This window comes from Gymnodraco acuticeps, unplaced genomic scaffold (assembly GCF_902827175.1).
Source record: "Gymnodraco acuticeps unplaced genomic scaffold, fGymAcu1.1, whole genome shotgun sequence".
Taxonomy (NCBI): domain Eukaryota; kingdom Metazoa; phylum Chordata; class Actinopteri; order Perciformes; family Bathydraconidae; genus Gymnodraco; species Gymnodraco acuticeps.
Window position 1 is genome coordinate 93,660 of NW_022991936.1, and position 20,675 is coordinate 114,334.

At 45.3% G+C, this 20,675-nt stretch overlaps 1 protein-coding gene across 2 annotated transcripts in view; it reads right to left on the minus strand.

Annotated features, from left to right (window-relative positions):
• Window positions 1-20,675, minus strand: part of fam222a (family with sequence similarity 222 member A) — a 43,916-nt gene that overhangs the window by 12,000 nt on the left and 11,241 nt on the right. Inside the window, exons 2-3 of one of the 2 annotated variants that reach the window (XM_034200315.1) lie at window positions 7,919-8,037; window positions 7,575-7,718 (exon numbers count right to left, since the gene is read on the minus strand). In XM_034200315.1, coding sequence (XP_034056206.1) covers window positions 7,575-7,671 — 97 coding nt within the window. In that variant the 5' untranslated portion in view covers window positions 7,672-7,718; window positions 7,919-8,037. The remainder of the gene's footprint in view (window positions 1-7,574; window positions 7,719-7,918; window positions 8,038-20,675) is intronic. The other variant, XM_034200314.1, reaches the window with a different exon arrangement.

Genomic DNA, 20,675 nt, shown 5'->3' on the forward strand with positions numbered 1-20,675 from the left:
AATAGAAAAATATCAACCCTGAATATTTCATGCCGTCAACACAGCCACGACCTCATTTCAAGCATTGGTTTCTCTACATTTGCAATAATTGATGGGCCTGGATGGAAAACATTATAGATTATAAATGGGAAAAAAATAACTATATTCATCACAAAACTGCTCTCTGTTTAATAATGAAGTTTGGCCAAAGGGCTTAGTGGAGAGCACAGTTCTGTATAGATAGGGGGACCCCGGCCCCCGATGAGCCTCCCCTCAGGCCTGCCTGGGCCACCCTCATTGTGCATACAGCATGGTCTAGAAAGCAGAGCTATATCAGCAAATACCCCCAAGTCAGCACAAGCAGCGGGGTGGTTATGCGTTGCGACTGGCACACCAGCCGATATTGTCATGTGCGATTAGGCCTGTGCTCATGGGCCTGTGAACTCATTCCTGTGGCATCAAAGTCATCCCCACCCCCCGACTATCCTCCAGTTATATCCCTGCCTCTCTGCTGCCCTCTACTACATTTAGAGGCTTTTTTCATTTCACATTCAGCCCTGCCACTCCATGATGTTCCCTCACTGAACCTTGTGAAAAGCTGTGCTCCAGTGCAAACACAAACAGAGTTGAAATACAACAACAGGTTAGGCTGGTTTGATTTTCAAAACAAATCTCCACAGCCTAATTAACTAAGTCGACAAGGGTCACCCACAAGTTAGAGCTAGCCGGTGCATCAAGAAGCAGCTGCTGCCGGTTGTTTTGTCTCGGTACACTAATCCAGATGACAAGGCTGATTGAGAGGAACAAAGGCCAGTTCACAGAAGAAAGAAAGACCAACAGTGACGCAACTTATGTGGAAACATCGGGAAGAAGAAGAAGCAGAGATTAAACTATTGATGAGGAGAGCACACGGTACGCTGAGCCAAGAAAGAAATCCAACAAGCTAAAATCCTAACCAGAAAGATTCATGTCGAGCCCTCCCTGTCCTGTTTTAAGAGAATATGCCACGCTGTGACATTATTTTCTCAAAGGGCTACATGTACAGCCGAGAGCAAGCTGCATTCACAGTCATGCACAAACTCAAATGGACACAGTAACAACACAAGCACACACAGGTTTGGAGTAAGGGACCCCAGAGGTAGAGATTGTAAACGCACACAGAGATAAGAAAAGGAACCAGTGAAGAGAGTAGAGAAGGAAGAAAAAAGGAGAGTGGGAGTGAGAGAGAGAGAGAGGGGGAGGCTGGAGGCGCCTGGGCAGGCCTGTCAGACCGGAGGAAGTGCTGGAGCGCAGGCCTGCAGGTAAATGGAAGAAGAAAGGCGCCCGCAGGCTGCCTGAGGCAAGCCTGGGCCCTTCTGTTCTATCATTTAGGAGACAAGTCCTCCACTGATTCCCAATTAATATTTAACACTGCACAGACAACAAGGCACTCGGCTGCAGTACACATGCCAACGAGAGGAGAGGAGGAGATAAGAGAGGGGGAGAGAGAAGGACACAGGAGAAGAGTGGATAAGAGAACGAAGGATGATAAAGGAGAGGAGATACAGTATATTTTAAGTAAGAGGAACAATGATCTTTTAAGATTCCATGTGGAGTTGTTGAGGCAGGGATTTAACAAAAGCAGGGTGTTTAATTATAATTATTGCTTCAAGCGTAAATCTGTTTCTAATGAATACATTAGATGTTTTATCCGTCTATTGGACTGTGGACGAACATAAAAACAGACAAACTTAGTAATACGTTTGCTTCCATTTTCAGTGCCGATAGCAACATCAGAAAGTAAAAAACAACTTTACAAATGAGAAACTTGCAGCTCCATGATGGAACTGCCAGATGCAGGCCTCCAGGGTTAGGTTAGTGAAAAGTGGTTTTCTGAAAGAACTGGCAGCCAGAGGTCAGCATAATAACATGCCCTACAGTACCTCTGAACTTAAAGCCAAGCAAATGTGATTCAGTATTTCTCAAGACTTAAAGTGGCGATGGGACCAATGCATGTGAAGATGGTCTTCATGGGAAGGGGCTTGACGAGCAAACCACATAAACTGTAGTAAAATGTCCCACAGGAGCGCTGATTTCAACATTGTGCTGTGGTCAGTTTACACTCCCATACTTTCTCAGAAAAACACTCTACAGTATTAGAGTGGACTGAAAAACCACAGCTAGGGTTGGTATTACAGTTTGGTGAAGTTCATAAGTGGGTTTCCAAGAAAACATCAAACTCAACTGCTGTGGGCATTTTTATGTTCTTAATGTTCCTAGAGTAAGGGCACTATTTAAAGGAGACCCCCAGCTACAACATACTGGTCAATATTCACCTGCTATGAATTTCAATCAAGGCCTAGAGGTTAGAATGTATGGGACAATTTACTAAATAGAAAATGAACAGATATAGCTATCGTAGCTGTTTCTTATTAAACAATAAACGGGCAAGGGTGTAACCTAGTGTTACCACAAAGTGGCTGAATGTAAAATATATTTATTTCTCTAACAAAAGAACGTTAAACAATTTAAATGTTGCAGTTATAAAACAGATATGTAATTCATCGAGTAAAATGTGCTGTACTTTCTTCACAATTTGGATGGACTGACTGGACACAAATAGAGTAATTGCTGGCAATCTAGTTAAAAGGGGCATTCAACCTTTCTTCCTACTGTCACACTTTTTATGTCCAACTCTTGCCCGAAATCTACGTTTTTATTTAGAGTTTTGGTATCGTAGAGACGTCTAAAACTCTAGGAACGTGCCAGGAGTATGCAGCCCCTCCTGAACGCCTGTTCGCTGAGATAGCCCAGGCTGTGTGTCATTTCCTGTGGGACAGCAAGGGGCTGCGGACTCTCTGTACTCGCTCACACCACCTCCCCCACCCCCATGCTCTGGCAGGCGAAGACAGAGGGTGTCGATACCGTGCACCTGGGACGCCCAAATGCCAGCTTGGAGACTTTGGAACTGGGAACCAGTTTTTCAACCCAAGTCCCGCTGTGACCAAAACTAAAGCAGGGCGCTTCTTCCTCGAGCGCACCTCCAAAGGCAATAAGATTGCTTCGCCCCCCGTGTTCACAGCAGAAGGCAGAGGGCAGAAGGAAGGCAGGGCTCTGTGGGACTCCACCAGCCGGAAATGATCCTCTGTGTGCCAGCATTGAGATGCCAACATGACAGAAGAGCCAGTAGTATGCAGGAGGTAAGACTATTACATTAAATATCAAAGGACTGCCCCTCTGAAATAAAGCAAACCTCGATTAAATATCCTGTATCTGCAGTATATAAATGTGATGAAGGCTATTGTCATGTGACCATGCCCAAAATGAGATTGCATAAGCAGGCACCCAGGAGAAGGCAGGCCATGGATAGCTGTCAATCACCTTTCACTATGAAAAATACCTCATGACCTCTGCTTCCCTGCTGCAGCCTGTGGAATAATGACAGTCTCTGTGGGCACTCTGTGGAATTCCAAATGGGAGTTAGGAACGAGGTAGTTCAATCAGTGGGAAAAGGTCAAGTGCATGCAGAGTCTCTCCCTCCCTCGTTCCATCTCCATTCCCTTTCCCCCAGTCCTACTTTATGCCCTCCACCTCCAGGGTACTGAGGCAATCAGGGGAAGGGTTGTTATTCCTGCTGCTGCTCGTGGCCACATTTAAATATTCAACTGAAAACCCTCCCCACGTGTTTTTTTCCATGCCGCCTAACAGCCGTTCCTACTGCAATTTGATATGGCCAGCTAATTCCCCTGTTATGTCTCGCGCCGCCTCAGACAACAGTGCAGGAGAGGTGGAAGAGGTCATTACCTGAGCATATTCCCTCTCAGTGGTGTGGTGGCTTATGAAGAAAAGCTGCTAAAAGCAAAGCAAACTAATGGCTCCGGCAGCTCCGCCGGCAGAGGCACAGGGCTATTAGGAAAACTACAATCCCCAGGTGAACCCCCATGTCATGTCCTGAGGCTGCGTGTGACATGCCCAGGTTGTCTCTGTCGATCAAGACTGAAGAGGGCTAAACCTGCCCCGCACCACATGAACCTGGGATATCAGGCCTTCTGGGAACTTCTCATCTACACCTGGCTGATTGGCACCTCGGGCCTCCTGGGTGGTGTCACGGGAGGGTATGGCTGCAGGTGTGCTTGTGTGTTTGTACATGTGAGCAGGTCATGTATGTAAGGAGACATTCAACTGGGGACAACAATTGATTCTTCTCTGTGTGTGTGTGTGTGTGTGTGTGTGTGTGTGTGTGTGTGTGTGTGTGTGTGTGTGTGTGTGTGTGTGTGTGTGTGTGTGTGTGTGTGTGTGTGTGTGTGTTGTGTGTGTGTGTGTGTGTGTGTGTGTGTGTGTTTATGATTTGCAGCCTGGCCCTGCTGGTGTTAGAGACACAGGGGAACACCCAGGTTTAGCCCAAAGTCTGATCCAATCATAGGACAAATATGGGAGGGGCAGCAAGCTGTGCGGTTACAACAGAGGGTCTGAATAAAAAAGGACAAACATGGACAGCCAGTGTGACAACGACATTCTCGTAAAATGTCATGCATGGCTGAAATGAAACCACTCAGTTCTGATTAAACAAATGAAAACCTGCTGAAATCTGAAAGACGTCATTTTGGAAAATAGCCAGGAAGAAATATCCCCATGAGCCAGTCAATTGAGGGATTCTGGACCTGTTATTCTTGAGCTGACATGTGGCAGAGTAATTGCTGTCTGGGCCAGGGAGGAGGCAGGGTGTTGGGGGGGGCTGCTGGGCCTCCTGTCCAGCCATCTCAGTGTTACTCATCACTGGACCAATGCACCTCCTGCTCCACTCACCCCTGCTCCCTGGACCTTCAGACCCACAGTGAAGGACGACAATCAAGGAGAGCGATGGGGAGGGAGGGAGGGTGCCGCTGGCTGTGGGGGGCCGGGGTCAGTGGCATCTATTCAGCCCTCTACCCTCGCAGGGCCTTTCCTTCTCATCTGTCTGGATGGGTGCCCTCTCTCTGGGGCACAACACGATGAGAGGCCCGTTGCCGTCTCTGCCTTTCATGTCTCCATCTAGGGCAGTGGTAGAGAGCGGAGGACGGAGGAGGGGGCAAGCTACAAATGTCACCCATAAGGGGGGATTTAATTAAAAATGACAGGGGCTGGCGCTGGAGAGTGCAGCCACATATGCGCGGAATTTGGACCTAGTGAAAGCAAGTGCCTATGATTTATAATTCAAGTAATGTGCTGCACTCCTTTTAATTCTACATCCAAAGAAAAAAATATCTGTGAGGCTAATCCAATATGATATTTTTAAGGGCAGGCGGTCAACGTTTTTTTTTTTTTAAAAGCCAGCTTCTCCGTCTCCCTTTCGACTCCTATCTCTCTCTTCCACTTGTCTGTCTTTCCCCATCTCCCTCTGGCACTCGCTCCTTTCTCTACCCTGCACTCCCCGCTCTACAGTACCTCACCCAGCCCCCCCGAGTCCAGACACAGAGCGGGCTGTGATAATGGAAACATCCCGCTCTCCGCCTCCCGTTTCTCCCGCTAAGCTCTGTGCGCTTGGGGGAAATTGATTGTCTGGCGAGCAGATCTGAACGCTTCCAGCTGATGGTAGAGCCAGTTAAGTCCTTTTTTATTGAGGGTATGAGGGATTTTTAATGGGAGTCACATCAATGATCTGTGCAGCCACTCAGCATCTGCATGCAGAGACTTTTGCTAAAACCCTCCTCGCCCTGTCATCCCAACTGCTCCGCCCCCCCAGTCGTCACACACACACACACACACACACACACTCTTTTTGTGTAAAGGACAGCAGATGCAGATGACAAAGCTCACCTCTGCCTTGCTGCCAGGTAATCCCCCTCCTGTGCTCTCGCTCACTCTCTCTCTCTTTGAGGGTGTATTCTGGTATTCAGCCGCCTGTTGAGAGCTCAGGTCACCTTACCCACAACCGCCATTCCACATTGGCACAAACTTGGACATGAACAATCAATCATGGGGACCTGCTCAGCACGGTGACCTGAGTGTGCCCACTTGTGCAGCCAGACCCACTGTCTGCCTTTCTGCACCCCTGCTGGGCCTGGATGAACAATTGCCGTATTGAGGCCAGGAGCAGCACAGTGGTGGAAATCCAACACTTGCTCCCCCCTCCTCCACCAAGGACAGAAAGGAGGCTATTATGTTCAAACATCCTCATTATGAACCTCAGTCACTGTGGTAGTCTTTCAATCAAAGGTTTTAAACAGGTGGAGAAGGAGAGAGAGGGAAAGGGAGAGTAACAGAGAGAGGGTCAGTAAGAGGGAAAGGGAAAACTGGAGACTGTTCTTTTCTCTATTGATTTAAGTCCTGACTCCCACTGGCTGCTCCTCAATAAAGAGGAAGTGGGCTAATCCTGCAAAATTGGAAAAGGGAATCGATTAAGACGACTGTTGAGGACTCCCTCTATTTGCCCCCCTTCATTTCCATCTTCTCTAATTCTATTTTGTGCAGTTTCTCTTTGTCCTTCCTTTCACTTCACCTCTCTAAACCTCATTAGTGGGCCCAGTTGAACCCCACTCAGCTGAAGAGCTCCCCTTCCAAATGCACTCAGAGCTCTGTTCATGTCTCTTGTTCCCTCTCTGTTTCACACACACACCTATACAGCTCCATATGAAACATCCATACAGACCTGCAAAACAACAGCTCCAGATCTGAGGACAGGGGTGGCTCACAGTCACCTTGTTTTTGTGACTTCCGTCTCCTACAGGAGGCGATTGGAGTGTGATGTTGAGCTGAGAAGTAGCTAATTGGCCAGTGAGAAGCTGAGAAAGAACGTGTTTTCTTTGCCTTTCACAGGGATGGTTACAGGCCTGATATCATTCCCACTGACGAAGAAGCACAGGTGAAAACTGGGTGGTTAGTGCTCTCCACCCGCCAGTCCTTTTAATCGGCTTGAGGATAGCTCGTAGGCCGGCCGTGTAAACAAAAGCAACTAAAGACTCTAGAAGCATTCAATAAGGAGGAAGGGTCTTTCTTCCCCTCATCAAAAAGCTTATCCAAAAGCTTTAACAAAATCAGGGGGACATTCACCTTCCAGATGCCTGACTGCTGCAGCCCTCTAATCCAAAACTGGTTGAAACTAGTTTTGCCAGCTCTATAACAGTTTTCAGCCCTGGCTCATCTCTGTCCCTTTACACCATTTTGTGAGTGGACAGAGGGTGGTGCTCGGGGAGCAAACAGAGCAGCTGTCATGCTTTACAGGCGGCCGGCACAGCCAGGGCCAGACACTGTAAATGTTTACAGACCCTCAGGGTCACCCGGGGCCAGTGAGGCACGTTAAACACTGTCTGTTCAGCCCTGTTGCCACGACTGCACAATCAGCACAGCTAAACAGCCCCCCTCACAATGAGTAGCCAAACAACATGGCAATCCAAGGTCTAAGTGCAGAGCGAATGAAACTGTTTAGAATTCCTCAGAGTAAGGAACCAAGTGACAAACAACAGGAACCGGAAAGTCTATTTTCCTTCATTTATTCACAGTCGGGGTTAACAACCCGTTTTCCATCATTCACCATGACCGATTAAATACAAACGACAAACACAAGCCTCTCTCATTCCTTAGCTTTGGGTGAGCTGAACTTCTGACCTGCGTCGCTCACTGTCACTTTTTAAACTTACATTTCCGTCCAAGGGCTTGCGGGGGCTCCAGGGTTTTGCTGGCACACACCGGGTGCTGGGGTGGAGGGTTTTGCCTCCTCTGCAGACAGGCCAGCATGGCGAGGTGGGCACAGTTCTACAGCCGTGGGGAGTTCTGCGGCCAACCTGCAGCAGGAAAAGAGAAAGATAAAGAGAGTGAGTTAAGCAGGATGATTCCAGGTCAAAGCTCCATGCCGTGTCTGGTAAAAGCGGCAGGATCTGGCTGAGGGCTAGATGGACTAGGTTTCTCACCCAGGATTTAATTGGGAGAGCATGCCTACAGCTGCCTGCTTCTCAGCTGTGTGTGCTGAATGATAAACACACACCTGCACTGGGACAGCACGGTTGAGACGGTTTCAGAGCACAGTCCAGGCCAGTCACTCTGCAGCTTCAAACAGCACAAGCACACAGCCATTCAACCGCATCTCCCGTCTTAGAAACCATCCTCAAAACAAACACACGGGCACACACAGAAAGTAGCAACACTCAGACACATTCCTTCCAGGGCAGTGTGTATGTGGTGATTGATGGCGTTATCTATGGACGGCAAAAAAAAATGGTAATGCTGAGAAAACGGCAGTCTGTCTGCTACAACTTAACATGCAACAGCTCTGGGGGACTGTCAGGGAAGGCCTGGGGGACTGAGCGGTGTCGGGATGTATGTGTAGCTGTGTGTTGAACCGTATGGTTGCATGTGTGTGTGTTTGTGGGAAATGCGATGGGTTGGGAGGGGGAGACTGCCAACCGTACATCAGGGCTCGTGACGGCACTAATCAATCTCCCTCTAGGACATAAATCTCCAGCTCTGCACTCCCCCTTTTCCCCACAGCCACCTTCACTCAGGAACACGGAGGCAGTTGTTGCTAGTTTCCTCTCAAAAAGCCCATCACAGCCCCAGTGGAAACAAAGATATATATATTTATATGTATATGTAAGAAAACCCACAGCTCCCTCACAGAAAACCCTCAACAATCGAGTAGCATGGTAGGTATCATTCATCAGCGACATACCAGTGTCACATTGCACAATGATGACTGATTACTAAATCTTCTACTTGGATTATGTGCCAGATGAGAAGAGCTGAAGCAAACCATTTGGGTCCAGAGAGTGTTTTTATATGATAAGCATCGAGATTCCCTCTATAGTTCACTTAGCGCATATTGTTAGGTTTCCAGGAAGACAACGTGCTCTTTCTGTCCTGAATACAACGCAGCAGAATCCCAGTCTCACCTATAAGCATGGCTGTCTTTGTTTGAAACTCTGTGGCTTTAATCTTAGCTCTGCTTGTGTTTGAGTCTCTTGTCCAAAATGCATCGATATGAAACACTATCGTATCCATCTAGGCCGGTCTCCTCACATATTAAAACAAAGGAGGCGAATATTTCATCCGTGCTGTCAGTGCTAGCGTCTCCAGCCGTGATGCGTGTCAGATTATTGAAAAAATGATTTCTCATGCGCCTGTCACGGGCTTGTCCCCTGTTATTTATTTTCTCGGTGAATCACTAAATGAACATTTAGCCACCTGCCATCAGTCCATTACTTAGTTTTATAGATTATCATTTAAAGAAAGCAATTATAATGATTACGAGATAAATTAATGGCAGTCCATAAAGCCCCAGCTCCTGTTCTTTCTAATTTAGGAATATAGCAAATTATGGATCACAAGTGAAAACATCAAATATATTAAACCCTTAATAGAAGCGTTCAATCAAACTAACCTTTGCACAAACCATACTCCTGAAATAACGGATCTAGTCCGGAAACCATAATGGACAAAAAGTATTGACATTTATAGGATATGTGTATGTGCAGTTTAATATAATGTTAGTGCACAGAACCAAACAATTCATATCTATTCAAGATGGGTTTTTTTTTTTTATTATAAATGATTGCTTTTCACTAGTCAGAATTCAGCACCCACTGAATGTGAATATACAGATAATACAATTTCAAATATAATTTATATCTGAATTGTCTAAATGTAACAGCCCTCCCTGCACAGATGCTGTGTTAAGTAAAGTGCTAGAGTATGGATTGAGAAATGGAGGAAGGAAGCACGATAAACTACCACAACACAATTTACTGCCTATAATTAAGGTTGAATGACTTTCCTGTTCTGAATAGTTAAAAGATTAGAAGCAGGTGTTACAGAAAAAAGCAGCACCCGTTCAAAGAAGTAAGACTTTCACTCATACACATATTTTTTAACAAAACATTTAATTTGACCTCAGACCCTGATGCTTGTATAACACACTTTACACTCTCATTCAAAAATATGTATTTTTAAAACGTTTTAGAAGCAACTAAATACAACACTTTTTAGCACAAACATCTGACATGGTGAAAATGCTGCTTCTCCATGATAAATGTAGGTACATTAAATCTTTAGACTCAGAATTTCTTGTTAATTAAATAGTACACACACACACACACACACACACACACACACACACACACACACACACACACACACACACACACACACACACACACACACACACACACACACACACACACACACACACACACACACACACACACACACACAACACACACACACACACACACAACACACACACACACACACACACACACACACACACACACACACACACACACACACACACACACACACACACACACACACACACACACACACACACACACACACACACACACACACACACACACACACACACACACACACACACACACACACACACACACACACACACACACACACACACACACACACACACACACACACACACACACACACACACACACACACACACACACACAGATGGAAGAGAGAGGCCACTCTATTTCTCGCCAGGTGCTTGAGCAAAAAAGGTCGCTTGCAGTGCCATTTCCTCTCACACACAGGCAGGCCTGGCCCAAACACACTGGCACTTTGAGCTCATTACTGGCTATTCACATAATCCTTTCTCTGTGTCCTCTCTGTGAGGATACTAATTTCACAACGACCCCATCCTCAAAGCCCATTTGTGAAAAGATAGTGGTTGAGAGGGAGTAAAAGGACACGTGGTGTAGATTGAGACTAAAAGCTAGTCTTAACGGGGGGATACCTCCACAGTTTTCCCCTCAGTGAAATGAAAGACAACCGTGTAACTACCCTCCATTTGCTGTTCACCAAATGTATTCGGAGGCATTAGAGTTCGCTGAAAGAGACCCACTTTTTTTCAATTCAATTTCAAGAACCAATTTTCTCCCATTATGGACTTTAAGAGCGAGGCAAAAGGAGCAAGTATTTGGCTTGTTTGTCTTGTTTGTCACGTCTCCCTTTCCCCTCATCTCCTCCTATTAGACATCTACTAAGTAGTAGAATAACCTATCAGAGGCAGGAAATTATCTAAACCAAAAACCCTGTGACCCATCATCCAGCTGCCCGCAAAAAAGCTTGTTATGCCTGGGTCAATCCCTGTAAGGTGCTGGTGTGAGAACACACACTCACACTGCCATACACAGACTTGAAAAAACCACCTGCACCTCACTCACTCATCAAATCCACTCACAGGTCTCCTATTACACCAGTGCGGGGATATCTCAAAAGCCAGGATGTCTATTGGCTCTTTCCCGTTCTGCTAACGCTGCTGCAGGGTTTGCAATGGGGGTGGAAGATCAGTCCCATGAGATGAGGGAATAAGCCGGAATCAAGAGGCGGTGGGCTTGGCAGAGGGCTATTTCTAAGTTAAAAGGTTCTTAAACGGCAGAGGAGATCAGAGGAGATCCCCGCGCCCAAAGCTGTCTGCCCAGATAAGCATCCTGCCAAGTGCGGGGTGTTGCAGGGTGGTCATGGGTGAATAAACGGAGTGTGTGTTTGTGTGTGTTTTAAACTACATGTTTCAGGTAAAATAAAGAATAAAGCAGCAGATACTGTCGCTGGGCATTGAAACATCAGAATATATGCAATCATTTTAGCTATGGGTTAAATGTTTGGTCAGATTCATAGTTTGTTTGCTTATTCTTTGATCAGATTGTTCGTGTATGCAAAGCTCTGAAAAGGCTGTTTGTGTTTAAAAAGCATAACAAATGTGTGAACTTTGGCTTCTTTTGTTAAATTAAATAAGGTTTTGTAGGAAAGTGAACCAAGGAGTTTTGCTCATATTAGACATATTCACACCACAGGATCTGTGTCCTGTGGTGTGCCCTAATGTATATGTAGGAGGTTGGACTTTACATTTTGTTGCAACAAATGTTTTGCATGAACTTCCCTAACCCTAGCCATTCTCCACCAAGGTTTATTTACAATGACGTCGATAATCTCTACATCTTTTTATCATACAGTTGCCTTCCACATTCCACATTCAAATCATAGGCATAAGAAATAAAAAAATAGCTGCAATCTATGGTTTTGCAGAATCAGATAACAGATAACAACTGGTGTTAAATGTGTTACAAACCATGGTACAATGCTGGAAAAGTTAATAATTTGTCATTGACATAGAAACTCAAGTCTTTCATCAGCATACTGTAGCAAAAACATCTCGTCCTAGCTAATATTATCCCGTAGTTATTTTTATATAAAACCAATTGCCAAGCTCCTATGGAGGCTTGACTATCTCAGTTAAAGGGTCTCCAGTGAAGCCCCCCTCCCAGTGGAGAAGCAGCCGAGGTCCTGGCAGACAGCCTACACAATGAGGGGAGGAGGCGGGGCTTCGACCTAATTGAATGGTGACCCTGCCGTCTCACTGTAGGACGCCCCATGCAGTGCTTTTAACAAGCGGCTGTGTCTCCACTCTTAATAAGCCCAAACAAGTTAATCCAATCGACACACTCAAACCCTTTCTTTTTCTTTAACAAGGCACTGCCTCTACCCCCTTAATCCCCGGCTCCCCCTTCTCCGTCACCATATCGTCACATGAATGGAGGGATAGTGAAAGGCCCCATTAGGAAAGACTGGCAGTAAACCACTTCAGCTCGGCACTTTCCACACATCGGCACAACATAATTTTCACTCATACAGTATATTCAAAACACACACACACAAACTAATGCTCACATGTGCCTGATATAAAACTGGTCTACTTGGACGTGGCAAACAATGAGAGGGTTATGTTCGCCGTCCCTGATCCACACACACACACAACAAAACACACAAACAAAAATTCTGAGGGGACGTTTGCCGACAGGCACGCACTCTGGGACATAAAAAAGGCATTGTTAACAGACCCTCCCAGCTCCACAAACAAGAGCCACTGATTCCCTAACAATACAAGCCCCTGGATGCACTCACCCACCAGCTCTGCACAACCTCACACCAGCACAATAAATAACCTGCACAACAAAAGGCCATTGTGTGTAAAAGCCTACAGTTTAGGCATTATTGCCATGATATACAGCGTTGGAATAACATACTGGCAGCCGATTCTTATATATACGATGCAGCATGTCACTGTTATTGGGGCTTATACAGCCTTGTATGCCGTGTTGTCGTATTTATAAGAGGTTTCTCTGCAGATGACGGGCACCTTGGCAAAAAAACACTGAGCTGTTAGCTTTATATATTTCAGTCAGCTTCAATAGCTCACCCATGGGAAGAAGGGTGAGGAATGTCTGGCAGTCCAATAGCAGTGAGTTGTCTGTCATCTCTAATCAAAACATGCCTGCCTAAACTAATGTCAACACTGTTATAGCAATGAGGACTAATTGACTTTACATCTGAATGCTGCATCTTTGTGCTGGGCGAGGATTCATTTATGGTAAATAACAGGCTCAGAAGGCGGCATGCATTCATGAATTTCAAAATGTAGAAAATGCAGAGAACTGAAGTCAAAAATGTAGAGATTAATGGAATTTTGATTTCTACAAAGACCCAACTATTTCCGCCACATGAATAACATACTCTGCTACCTTGTTTAGTTAGAAAAACTACTCATTTCCTTTTTTTTTAACATAGTATCGGGCGTGTTCCTCTTCTACAGTGGATACCAAAGCCTGTGAGGAAAACACTGAATCTTAAGAACCAACTAGATATGGCAATTCTCTGAAGTCATTTTTGTAGGCTTCAGCAGAGAATCAGTTGAATCACATGATTTGATCACATGTGAAATGTGCCCTGAGCATATATGGGTAATGTATAAACAATATGTGTTATTGTTGGAAGGCCATGCCATAATAACACTAGATGGAGATGTTTACCAGTCTGAGATGTGAGATATATCCATAACAAAGGTAACATTTTAACAAAGAGCAAAGAGATGTTAAACACCACGACAGGCAACATGATAGGTGCAGGAATAAGGCATGATAGGGGCCTTATTCCTGCACCTATCATGTTACCTTATTCCTGTGCACAATTCACATTGGGTTTGAAACTCAACACATGCCTTTAATGTCGCACTGGGAGAGTCCCCTCAGTAAAATCTGTTGGTTTCTAGCACAGTACATCCTCGGTGCTCTTACAACATGACAGAGCCTCGGTGCTTCTGCTGATGCCAGCGAGGGACTTTGAGCAATGAGAGTGTGGCTTAAGATTGTCAGACAAACCACAGGGGAAACAGATCCTCTTCTCCGCTTATTGCCTCAGCCTGTGTTGCATTGTTTTGCGAGGCAGCAGCATCAGTTGTCATCTAATACCACTTTCACACAGAAGCCCTGCGAATGTTGTGACATATTGAACAGATGTGTAGGGTAGCTGTGGAGTCTTTACTGAACTGTGGATCGCAGATACACCAGAGGACTGCTGTTGAGAAATACTCTGTTACAAGGACAATTTAAATTAAATGACCACCATCTGGCTGCATTAAAAAAAACAAATATCAAGCCTAAAAACATATTTCTGTTGCAGAGGCAACCTCACAAGTAGAACTTTGAATATAAATCACAAACCCCTCCAAATTAACTTCCACCAAATGTGAAAAATGAGCTGAGCTTTCTTGGTTTCACTCTCAGGAATCATATTTCCAAGTAAACCTTATTACACACCCATTTGTAAAGCATTGTTGATATTGCAACATGTCTTATCCCTATGTGACACAATCCTTTATTGTCTCAGACAGGTCCATTCATGGCTTAACAAACCAACAATAAAACAAGGGCTCTTCTTTCCCCTGTACCCATCCTATGGAGGCTCACTTGAATATTCTAACAGTGTTCATTGTCTTTTTGTGTTGTGTTCATTGTTTGTTGTGCTGTCATTTCTCAGCTTGGCTCCTGAACTTCAAAGAAAGGCTTATGTCAATTTATGATGAAATGGAGTGAGCAGGCGAGAGAAAAGAGAGAGAGAGAAAACCTTGATGCAAAATGGCCCTGCCTCAAAATGTATGCTTATTAATGGGTGTTCAATAAATCAATGGAATATAATTAAATTCAAACGATGTGATTTCTTCTCTGACTTGCCGAAGCCTGACTCCAAACATCGCTCTCTGCAGGGCCTAAGGTGACCCCAATCCCCATGGTCCAAAGACGACTTCGCCTTCTTTCACTGGAGGGTGTCATGGATCCAATAGTCAGTCATGCATAACATTAGTTTGCCACAAGGCAATCAAATAGTGCACTGTTGAAATGTTGACACTGATCTCATTTGATATATCTCAAGTGTAACAAAGCCATTTTTGCTCTGCTGGATATTACCGACTATAAAAGAGAGGATGACACAAGTTCTCCACAGCTAAGCTTGCTGCAAAAAAGAAGCAGGCATTCTTCTCCACACATTTTCCCCTCATTGCAGATTCTGTCATCCGAGACTCAGCAAGCCTTTTTCCCTTACTCTGTAATGTGTGCTATCCAGCTGTTGTCATCCTGCTTCCTCTCAAAGCTGACCATGCCAGCAGAGGAATCTATTGGACAGAGTGGCAGTGGAGTCTGCGGTTGGTAATCACCTGCTGGCTAGAGGCACAGATGGCACAAGCATCAGCAAGATGTTGTTGTGCAGCAGCAATCCAAGAAGTCTTCCTGACAGACACAACCTGAGAAACCCACAGCCGGCTGACGAGTCGCAGAATGCAGATTTGATGCAGAAGCCTGGCCGCCTGAAGTGCAAAGAGTTAAAGCATCGATTTCCAAGGCAAGGTCTTGGTGTCACTGCTCAATGATTGGGAAAGTGAAAAAGTAGCCACGTTGTAATGATTTAAAAATGGTAGATGCTTTCCATGACAAAAGCACCCGATAAGGGATCCTGTTATCAGCGAGTTTGACCAGCCACGGAGAGAAATGAGAAGCGAGGTCATCGCATAGATAACAGTTTATGTGAAGACTGATTATCGTGTCCCCTCTCAAGGATTTTTGATACATTTAGTTGCTTCCATGATTTATTTGTTAGACCAAAGACTTGCTTTCCTGTTTCACCTCTCAGCACTACACTTTAAAAGAGAACATGGCCGGTCTCCACCTGTTAAGATTTACTCTTGAGCTGCCGTGACTTTAAATCTTCTGACACACAGTCAATTTGAGTTCCCCCCGGGATTAACAGAAGATACATGCTGATATATTTAACCACACCAGTTAGAGCAAACGTACGTGAGCAAGTGTAACTGTCACTAAAATAAGGTGCAGACCTTTTTAGCTTTTCTCTCTCAGCAAGAAAAAAGGAAGTTTGACAAAGTCCTTTAGTCTATTGATGTTGCTCGCAGAAATTGTTTATGGTAGTCAAGACTCCCAACACATCAAACATATGAGACTAAAAACGCCCTGGAGACATGCCTCCTCCTGAAGACTCCCCAGCAGATGAGATCCTTCTGCTCTGTGTGTTTCTGTGCCTTGGTTTGTCCTTCACAAGAGACAGGTAACACTGCCAAGACCCAGTAATTAGTGCAGATGGAGACTGTACTACTCTCATCCCCTCCATGCTGAAACGCCAAGGGAGGCAATCTATAAATTCCTGCATATTAATGCAATTTAAAACCACTCCAGACACCTTGCTGGAGGCAGGTGATAAAAAGGTGAAAGGCAGACTACCTGGCACACAGCTGCTGATATGTCAGTGACATCAGTCCTGTCTCAGCAACTTCCTGGCCCGACACCCCCCAACACACACACACCAAAATAACTAATAATCCTTGTCCATCTCCTTTGCAGAAAATGCTCTCCAAACCCTGACCTTAGGCCTAACAACTGGGTCTCTATCAATAATTAAATGGTAATCTAAAAACCCATTTTAGTTGGGTCATCTTTCTGCGCCATTGTCCCTGCTTCTTTTCTTTCCGCCGTCTATTTTTTCCTCTTTCTGTAAGATCTAGTTAGAGATTCCATTAGCATGAGCGACCAGGCTGGTAATTGTCTTCACCCTACTGAGTGATCCCTGGATAGAGGATTAGGCAGAGAGAAAGCCCTATTTCAACTCAGAGCACAGATGCTGCCCAAAGCCACCCACTCCAGATTAGATTAGACTGCAGAGGGATGAAACCGACTGGTAACTTCAAGCAACATTACACAGGAAGCATGAGCAGGAGGTTAAAACCAATACACTTTTGTTCACCTTTCACCACCAGCTGTGAACCCCTCCCCCCTTCATTTTATTTTTCTCTCTACTCTTTTTGGAAATGTTCTTTTTAATCTACTAATATGCTTTTCCGTTGAAAATAGAGATTGTGGGAAAGCAGCTTATAATGTTTCTCTTTCCCTCTGATATACACAGAGTATTTAGAGCTGAATCTCCCTAAATCATCCCCCTGGGCCACCCTGTCCGTCACTAATCTGCCTGCCGCCGCCTACTCATAAGGAGGTGTCACATTTCTGGCACTCCTCCATGGGATAAGCACTTCAAACACCATAGCTTCTCCTCTTGACCTTTCCACGGAGATGATCGATTAAGCCTGTTGGATTTATTCCATAAACAGGCAACCATGACATCAAAAAGGCAAGGAATTTACCTCAGAGGCAGAATTTAGCTTCACGAGGGTTCCAATTTATATTGGCTTTTTCAAAACATATCTCACAGCACATTATTGAGCACAGAGCCTTTAGTTCAGTAGCTGTTTGGCTATTTGAATCACTGCAGTTCCTACCTGTAATTAATAAATTCACCTGCTATTTGTTCTCCATTAAACCTACGATGCAGTGTGGGGGAAAAGCGGAGAATTCAATTCATGAAAAGTAAAGCAGTGCAAATATATGTGCTTTGTTAAAACCAGTCCCAGTCCTGTGGAAAGACGTCACACTGGTTCGTTTTCACCTGTCCAGGAAGCTCTGTGCGGTAAACCAAGGAACAGTAAAAGGCCAGTAAAAGATCTGCTGCTTGCTTGCTTGCTTGCTTGCTGCATGAGCCATTAAGTTACAACACTGCAGGTTTCCTGTTTTCATGCTTGAACACTTTCTACATGCTCTCAGCAAGGACAAGACCAAACAATCTTGAGTGAAACACCAGGGAGGAGTAGCCAGAAGACAAAGAGTAGTTCGATGTCAGAATGCTTTAAACCACAACAAATCACGTGTCACTTTGAATCCCATTTGCAGAAGTTGAAACAGGAAATGTAGGTTCATTTCACGAGGAGAGGGGAGAGTCCAACCTGACTCCTGGCCGACGAGCTCTACCTCAGCTGTGAGGGACTCCTGCTCTATGGTAATCATATCCTTTTTTAATAATGAGGCAATGCCACCACTCCTGCCGCCCATTCCCCTTGCATCCTTGACTGGAGACTTTGATAGACACTAACTCTAGCTCCATCTATAAAGCTCCTCTCATGCATTTTTAATAGAATCTATTACTTTAGGATTAAATTATAAAAGACTGTCCTCCTTACATTTTTAATAGTTTGCATAATTGGTATCAGGGCCTGAATGCGAACCATAAAACCCAGTTTGTACTGGACTGCGCTGTGGAACGAGCCAGGCAAACCCACACATAAGAGGACACACGTGGAATGACACCATCACACACAAGCACATAACACACAAGCTTCTGCGCACACTCAAGTTAGGGCATTATTGCTTTGGATTCGTTGCCGTGGAGAATAAGGGTATGAGCTCAGGGCTGTGAATAAAGGGGACAATAAGGTCAGGGACCATGAGAGCCTGAGGCAGGAGGAGTCACCTGATGGAAACAGGAGACATACTGTAGACCAGGTGTCCATAGACACCTGCTGCCACTGATGTGACCACAACCCTCGCCAGGGCAAACAGCAAAAACTACTTAGCAAATTTACAGCCTGCCTTTGTCCCCACAGTCACTGATAACTGTGTTCAGTCAGCCTAAATGGAAATGTATTTCCCTTCACTGTTCCCGGTTCCAGGCAGATCAGCCATGAGTTAAATGTCATCTGCACTCTCACTCTGCATCTCCAGCTCAGCTCTAACAACAGAGCGTACAGGAGAGCAAATGTGTCTGAGCCGTCTCTTCAAAACTATAGCCCCCTTAGAAATCTATGCACGTCACCATCCCCCAAATTAGCACCGCAGGGACACCCCCCTCGCCACCCCCCTCGCCTGCTGGCGGCAGCTCTTTGGCATATCTGTACCGGGGAAAATATTTCACACTGTATGAATTATTAAGTGCGGGGCCAGTGCTAAGCAGTGTGGAGATAGACCAGTTATTCACAGCTCTATTGGGACGGATGCGTCGGAAACCCGGGCCGCTCGCCTATCAGATCGTTTGTCACGAGCGATAGACAATTTACAATGAGAGAATTCTTCAATTTATTCATTCTGCTGTCACTGCAGTTTTCTACCTCCACTCATTTAATTCAATAGCCCCCTCCTCCTTTAACTCTGTCTCGTCTGGTAAGGGGGCTTCAGGCCTGCTTTCTGCCCGGTTCTGCTGCTCACTTAGCTGAGAAGAAAGGTGGAGGTGAAACACATGTGCCAAAGACATGAGGAGAGCAGATCCTGCTACTTTAATCATCTTAGCTGAGGTAATGGTGTGTTAGGGACATCCTGTCACAGCTAAGAGCTTTGGGCCCCAGTGGTGGAGCTGTGGCTGACTGTGGCTCTGTGATAAAGGGAAAGAACAGGAAACAGAGCAGACAAGGGTGCTTGTAAGACCCCCCTTTATATACAACCAAAAGAAAGTGAGCTCAATTAAACTGCAGTTGACTTATTTGAACTGTCAAAAGCATGAAACAGAGAAACAGTTTCATAAAAGGGCAGGAAATAAATAAAAATACAACTATTTGAATCTGCATTGAGTTAAAACAATATTTTCATCCCAAGCACAGGTTGTTATTTTAGTTGATGAACATTTTAATCAGGAGAAAGAAAAGGATCCCAGAGGGCAGTATCCTGCTCATTTTCACTTTAGAGAAAATGGCAAATAACGACTCCTACGCATATAGACAGAGGACCTCAGCACAAACGTTTGGCAGAATGCAATTTCAACACTAATTACTGAAAGTGAACCAGCAGTCAAAACAGCCGCAGATTTAGTTTTTGTTCACAAACACTAAAGCGTGGACCCAAAAAGACCATCTTTAAAAGCCTAGGCAGCGCTTTCTCACTATTTCAGGATATGGAAACTCAAATTCAGGAGAGACAAAAAACTGATAATGTTTCCAAAAAGTGTTTTTCTTTCTAAGCTGAATTGACAAGAGACACAGGAAATCACATTAGCCGCTTTATTGGTCTAAATGCTCAGTGAGAGCAGTTTGACCTAAAGCAGCACAGAGTGTTTCTCTATCTGTGATGCCCTTTGAAAGCCTGACGCAGACGGCTTCCACTGAATAGGCCTTGATGTGAAAGGCAGAGATGTTAGATAAATGTCCTTGCAGCTAAGGCCTCTGCCCTCTTCCTGATGATGCATTCTTATACTCAAAAACCCACTCCCCCCTGCACACACACACACACACACACACACACACACGAAGAAACACAGACATGCAGTGCCAACAATCCCACTGAGGGCGGCATTTGTTAGGGGACAAGGTGACCCTGTTGCCTAGGGGCCTGTGAACAGGCACAATGAAGGCCTCTCATCCTGCACACACCCAGCCGGCTGTGTGGGGCTGATGGCGGGTGGGGGGACAGGGTGTGAGGGGCATCACAACACCCTGCTACTGCGGTTTTAAAGCCCCTATTCAGGAAGCCCCCTGAGATAGCTCCTTTCACACCCTGCACAGACGGAGCAAAATCCCCGCTTGTAACCCAGAGTCACGCAGTCAACAGATGGAGCGGCTATTGAGTGAAGGATCG